The sequence below is a fragment of the Chaetura pelagica genome, unplaced genomic scaffold (genome assembly GCF_000747805.2).
Source record: "Chaetura pelagica isolate M959 unplaced genomic scaffold, ChaPel_1.0 scaffold83, whole genome shotgun sequence".
In the NCBI taxonomy this organism is placed as follows: Eukaryota; Metazoa; Chordata; class Aves; order Apodiformes; family Apodidae; genus Chaetura; species Chaetura pelagica.
The window spans coordinates 4560744-4567882 of NW_009952893.1; the positions used below are offsets into that span (position 1 = coordinate 4560744).

A 7139-nucleotide genomic window follows, 5' to 3' on the forward strand; every position below is an offset into this window, starting at 1 on the left:
ACTTTTGGTGTAAGGGTAAACAGGTTCTCAGTTCTTTGCCTTGTCTTTTGCCAGTTTTGAATATTACTGCTTTATTATACCAGCAGAATCAAGTAACTCAACTCCTGTTTATTTTTCTCTGCATACTTGTCTGTATAAATGTCATTTTATTCTCTCATTAGTATACAAATATAAGATATATTTTTATTTGCTTGTATATGGCTCCTAATAAATACACTGATGTCTGCACAATGTGACCTTAAAGGATCATGTTTCTGAATTGGCTAGGTGACAATGTGCAAGAGCCCTGGGATCTTCAGAACACATTATGGTGGAGGTTTGAAAACAGGTTTGCAATTGCATTTTGGCTGCCGGAGGTGATGCTGCTTGTTCTTGCCATCCAGAAACAGTAGTGTTTGTTTATCACTGCCAGTGTCCCATGGGTTTTAACTCCTAAGGTTAACTGAAATCAGAGAACAGCAGCTATCCTGCCCTGCTCTTGTATAGCCACAGGATGTTTTTTCTGACAAAGAAATGCGTAGATGTTGAAGAGGCTTTCAAGACCCACCTGGGCAGCCGTACATACGGCGCCTCACTTCGTTTCAGTGGCAGAGTATCATGCCAAGATGGTACCAGCCCATTGATCTTGAATTGTTTGTGGAGCCCAGTCATATGTACAGATTTATTTATTTTTTTCTGTCTTGGTTTGCAGTATGGTTTTGAAATTTATTATTAGTTAAAATGGAGTCATATAAATTAATGTGATGTTTTGCAGGCAAATTTGCAAAATATACTTGGAAACTCGGAAACCCTGAACATCTTAAATACCCTTGAGGCCCCAAGCCACTGGACAATTCACCACCCTGCTTATAGCCAGACCAGTATACTGAACCTGGTCTTTCTAGTGCTTCTGTGTTTTTCAATATTAGAGATTCTTTGTGCTAAGTATTCATGCACATGCTGTGTCACTGTCTCTTCATTTTTTACTTCTGATGCTTTTTCTCCTTCCCATGCCATACTTGATCTCTTCTTTCTGCTATTCCTTCAATGATACACTTTCCCTGAGGAAAATATGTAATCTCCAAATGAGATCATGGCTGTGGCTGGTTCTAATTGCTGTGGTTGCAGAAAGATACTGAATGCTGGATGTACTTGCAGAGCAGAGAGCCTGAGGTCAGAACGATTGTCGTTTATTTTCAGTATTCCTAACATTAGGCTAAAGTTTCAAACACTTGCTAATAACCAAGTCCAGGCAAAAGAATTTAATAGAACTTCAAAGGCCTTTATTAATGAAGGAGTGGTTATTTCAGTCTGTACTAAGGTAGTCATTTGAGCTAAAGCTTACTGATACTGACTTCATACATGTAGAACAGAGAGGGAAGAGAGTTTAAAATCTTCATGCTGGTGTGTTGCTTGTCTGACATCTGTCTTGGGTTCTTTAAACAACATCATTTTTACAGGGGACTTTGTTAGAGTGAGGTCTAACTGTGCCAAAACAAAACAAAAATGGAGGCAATTGTATTCACCAAGCAGGTTTTTTAAATTAGAAATTCAGAGGAACAACTGATAATTGGTTTAACGGAGATTTAGCTTTCTCCAGAATGGGGACTTCAGTGCAGAAATACAAAAACTTGACCAAATAGCAATGTCTTTGTAAGATTGCTTATAGATGTGTGTTTTAATAATATCACTTCCAATGCAAACATTTATGCTCTTGAATAAGATTTTACTGGTTTTATATAAATATTATTAAACTGAATTCAGTATTTCTTGTTTTGCGGTGCAAGAAGACTTAGATTTAGTTTGTGTTCCTTCATTGAGCCCATTTTCGTAATGATCAAGCTCTTGGAATAACCATTGCTTTTTTTTTCTGTCATTGTCAGATTGTACAAGCTATGCCAACCACCACCACCTGTTGGAGATGAATGAGGAAAACTGCTCCAGAAAATAATTCAGTAATGACCTAGGATACTGGGACTATATGACAAAATCTTACTGCACTATAGCAGTATGTGCTGGGTCTTTGATGAAAAACAAAACAAAACACCTTTACTCAGGATAAAAAGAGAAATACCCTAAATATTCTCCATTGGCATTGAAAAATTACTTCCAAAAAGCATTTCTGGCATCTGTAGAGCAGGAATCTTCCCTAGGAATTATACACTGGAATCAGATTGATTTGACATATCAGTTTCCGGTCCAACATTAAATACAGAATGTTTGCCTTAAACTGTGACGAAGATATGCAATAATGAGCACTTCATTAACAATTTTGCCTTTGTGCTTTGAAGTTTACACTTTTTAATAGTTACTGGAAGCTGTGGGACTATAATCTTGATTAAAAAAAAAAAACTAAACCAAGAAAACAAGGAACAGTTTTACTCTTTAGAAACCTGTTCTTTTATGTAGGATGACCAAATGGCTGTTCAAAAGAAAGTCAGGATTTCCATAGTTGCTATTCCAGTCAGGATCTCATACTTTTGGATGTGTTTTATTCAGAAAGGCTGTATTGACTAGACTCCAGGCAAAAAAAACCATCAAAAATGTTTCAGTTTCTGCTTGTTCAGACATCAGGCGTACAGAGAATCCGTAACCTCCTCATGCCAAGAATGGTGCCGGTGTCAGCCTGACTGTGAGCTCCCATATTCCAGTGAGATTTGCCCACATGAACTTTGGGTTTTTTTAGCTACAAGGCAAGTCAGCTACATAGAGCTTCTATGCCTGTATAGTATAAAATAAGCTAGTAGGCAAAATCTGTTGCATGCACATACATCATTGTAACTAGTAATCTTTTTTTTTTTTTTTAAATTGCATTGAAAATATGCCAAAATAGTCTCTCTGTGTAGTACAGTAATTGTCTAATTTGTTTTGTTGTTGAAAGCATGGAGTAATAGACACAGGGGGAGAACACAGGGTGCGAAATAGTTATGAGCCAGTCACTTGACCAAATTCGTTTCATGTGTGTGCATCAGAAATCTTGGCTTTTGTATCTAATTTTTATTTCTATATTCTTCCCTTCTCACCTCTCCAGAGGCATTTTTCAAAACCTTATTCAGCATTGTTAGCTTCATTGATGACCCATAATATAAAATAAATCTATTTAGCCTGGTATCAGAAACGGTGAGAAACTTTAGCTGTAGTTTTCTGGGATTACAGGTGGTACATAAAGATAGGGTTTCCAGAGGAAATTGAGCTTAAATGTTCCACTGACAGTCTATGGAAAGTGGGTGCCTAATTTATCAAAGTGTCCTTCAAAAGGCAGTGGTTACTTGCAGAATTTTGCAGCTTTTCAAACTGCTTTTCCTGTCCCTCTGTTTTCAGAGCTCACTGCACATTCCAATACATCTGGCTTCTAAAAACATTAGATGGACCTTTAAGAAGCCTGTTCTTAAATTATAAATATACATATGTTCATTATTAAAACTATTTATCTTGTCTGGTATATGTAGAGGATTTGTTCCTTTTGCAAGGTGCACTTACGGAGTTAAAAAAAAAATAAAAATCCATTCTCGTCACAGTATGTTTATCCTGTCGTAAATTCTTAGACTTACAGATGACAAAAGAGATGTCCAAGAGTGATGATTTACAAGAACTCTAACACCCATAACTTGTTAAATCTTTGCTTCTACAGCAACAGATTATGCAGCCTGTTTTTATGACAATGTGTTGTACTGGTTTAGGGAAAGCATTCTGTATGTAATTTTAGCTTTTTCATCCAAGACAAGTGTAATCTTCTGAGAATAAAGTCAAGGATCTACAGACATACATTACTGAATACTGGCTACTGTGATTCAGTGATAGTCCCTGAGGGATTTATAGGAGATTTAACAGCTGGGAAGGGAGGTTTAAGGGCCAAGGAACCACAGGGTTCATGGTTGGAGAATACTTAGATTTTTATTTTAAGTTGGAGCTGGTGATGTTTCACCTATCTCTGTAACTATCATCTACAAAAATAGGATGCTAAACAGTTTTTAATCTATGAAATGATCATTCAGCCTAGTACCCCAAATTAAGTATTTCGTAACACTTCATTTTCTTGTGGATTGTAAAAGAATTTTTTAAAAGTTTATATTCCAGTTGATCAATGTCAAATTTTTTTTATGTTTAGGGATTAATCTTAATGTGTATATTCCTGATAATAGCTGAACAAACCAACCAATTAGATGTCCACTAAAAGAGCTGCAATCTTTACTGGCCTCGTAGGTAATTTTCACTGAGTTTTAGCAAATAGATCAGGTTCCCAGGTTGGTTTTTATTTGTTTTAATGCAGTCAATAGAGGTCAGAACTACCCTTCTAGTGTATTAGAGCCAAACCAATTAAACTTAAGTTGATGAGGATTTATAGTAATCATACTTAATTTCATTTGTTGAGAGTCCCATAATGGAAAAAAAATGAACCAGTTTTATTGATCAGTTTTTACCCAGAGAAATTCACAAGCAAGCAATAGCAGTTTTTAATTTTGTTAATTCCTTGTCAGATGCAGTATACATACATATATATATGAATATATATATATAAGACAATTGCTTGAATGTGAGTATACCATCACTGTTAAGCATGATGCTCAAAAAAGGAAAATATCTTTCATTTAATTTTCATTTAAATTGGGAAATCAATAACTGTAGTTTATATACATATTGTTCTATACTCTTTACAGCTGCTTCATGGATATGTCTGCGAGCATTTTATGCATATTTTGCACCATTTTTTTTAAACATTATGAAAAAAGGAGATTTTCTGAATCTAATGCGTTGCCTTATGTATTTTATCTCTGTACTTGTGGATAAATGCAGGTAGTACTTTTCTAATTGTACTCCAGCAGCATTGATAAATTAGATGCACAGTACATACCTGTCTCAGGATACCTGTACTTTTCATCACTAAGTTTTGAAATATAAGAAGATACTGAACTCATATTTTTTATGCTGACAGTTGTGTAGGTTCTTTTTATGTACTGTATATATCAATCAAGTTTTCCTCAAGAAAATGTATTTTAGGAATGTTTCCCTTTCCTTCTAGAAGATGTAGGTTTGTGTTTTCTTGTTATGTATGTGTAAATGAATATACAGCATGCAAAGTCATGCAGATGTTCACACAGGGAAGAAATTTCAGACTGTTCATAGGCCAATCAAATAGTAATTTCTTAAGTTCTTCAGAAATATCATCTCCATGCTAGAAATCCCATATGGCTACAGTGGAACTTTATAAATAACCTCTGTTTCAGTTTTTAAGTCCAATAGAGTGTTCAGAGTAGCTGTGACATTTCTGCAAGTACTTAGATTTGGACTTTCATGGGAATATTCACAACATCTGTTGTGGAAGTGTGTGTCCTACCTATACTGTGCACCAGATTTTAAAAGGCTAAGCAGCCTTAATAACTTTGTAACACCCTGTATATAGTGTATGTATTTGGTTATACTTATGTTACACTTTACAAATGAACTTAATGTCTTTATTGAGTATTGCACACATTTTTCAGATGAAGAATGTATTGTTTGTAACGTATCATTAAGCACAAGAGAGCATTACTGCTTGGAAATATAATGTATAAGTACAGCCATACACAGACTCTCTCAGTGAGCTTTTGTTTGCAAACTAGCAGCTCTGTAGGTAGCTGACATTGTTAAAAGTAACCTTTGGAATTCAATGTTAAATAACCTTGATACATGGATTTAAATTACATTTTGCTTTTTTTGTAAAGTGCCTGTGTAGCATACTTTGACTGAGTTGCTATATTGACTATGGGTTAAACTAATACTTTGTACTTGTAGATCTATGGTTTATTTTTTTAGTCTACATATTAAAGACTGGAATGGTAACAATGTATTACAAAATGTCAGACAGCAATAAAACCATTCATAATATGGCCACTGCAAGTATCATTATTTTTAAGCAAGAAAGAAGTTGGCGGGGAGGCGGTTGGGGGTCTTCAACCCTTTCAGTACGGCTGTCCTGGAAATTCTGCTGCAGAACACAAACTGATCTTGTAGAAATAAGTATTTATAATAAGCATCTTTTCTGAGGACCCAGGTCCAATATAGGTTCATTGCTGACAATTAACATATATATTTAAAACCAGTGGAAAACTGGACCCTGCGTGAGTAGTCCCTGGCTTTGGGCAGCTGTATTTTGTGAAGGTGTGGCAGAGCACTTGTGCCCCCCCACTCCCACTGGTGCTGTGGTTCTAATATATTGTCTGTTAAACTCCCTGGAGCTGGCAAAAGAACCCCTGATGGGCCCACCTTTGTTAGGTCAGACTGGGTGGTGCTGAGACCAATTTCTGGTCTTAACCCCTGCTGGGATGTGGAACTGCCAATGGACAGGGTGGCACCTGTTTTTTGTGGGCAATTTGGGGATTGCAGGGGTGGGACTCTCTGACAACAAACAGTGTCCCCAGCCAGTGGGGTGTCTTGACCCAGTCAGGTCTGACTGAGTTTATAAAAGCAGTTCCTTGATGGGAAGCTGGTTAGGTTTTCCCTTGGAGTAGCAGGTCTGCCGGGAAGCCTATCCCCCTTAGTCTGGGATGCCGCTTAAGGAAACTTCTCAAGATTCAGTGACCTCATCTTTGGTGAGTGATGTATTTCTCCTAGATATACCTTTGAGTGAGGCTTGTCTCTGTTGGACAAGTGATTCCAGGTACCTGAGGGGGAGGCTGTTCCTTTTGTCTGAGTGAGTCTGCACATGTGGGATTATTATTATTATTGTTATTGTTATTATTATCCATGTTAAGATTGTCTATGGTAAGACTACTTGAAAAAGCTTAGGAATTCTTAAGTAGTTGTCGTGTAGTGAATTAATATTCCCAACTGACATCCAAATCTGTGGTATTATTTTTTATTTATTGGAGGGTTAAGTGGTGTTCCTTGGAATAAATATTCATTCCTAGTCAGATCCTGTGTGGTTTTGGGTACCTCTGTCACAGAAGACTGGGAGACTCATAAGCTTGAAAATTACTTTTTGGCCCCATAGTGCCATTATAGCCCCATGAAGGTCCAAAATGTCCACCTTTTCTGGCATTCTCTTGTCTGAAGACTGAGGTGTGGTGCAGTCAATATCTGTTTACTGCTCTGCATGAGGATAAACCGGTGAGTATTAACATGGAGCGTGGTACTCCCTGTACTAGAAAAACACCTATAAATGACAGATCCTTTGGAGGGAT

At 36.8% G+C, this 7139-nt stretch overlaps 1 protein-coding gene across 1 annotated transcript in view; it reads left to right on the forward strand.

The window, feature by feature from the left end:
• Nucleotides 1–1908, forward strand: part of PREX2 (phosphatidylinositol-3,4,5-trisphosphate-dependent Rac exchange factor 2) — a 182658-nt gene extending 180750 nt beyond the window's left edge. Inside the window, exon 42 of the mRNA XM_009995562.1 lies at nt 1863–1908. Coding sequence (XP_009993864.1) covers nt 1863–1908 — 46 coding nt within the window. The remainder of the gene's footprint in view (nt 1–1862) is intronic.
• The last annotated feature ends 5231 nt before the right edge of the window (nt 1909–7139 follow it).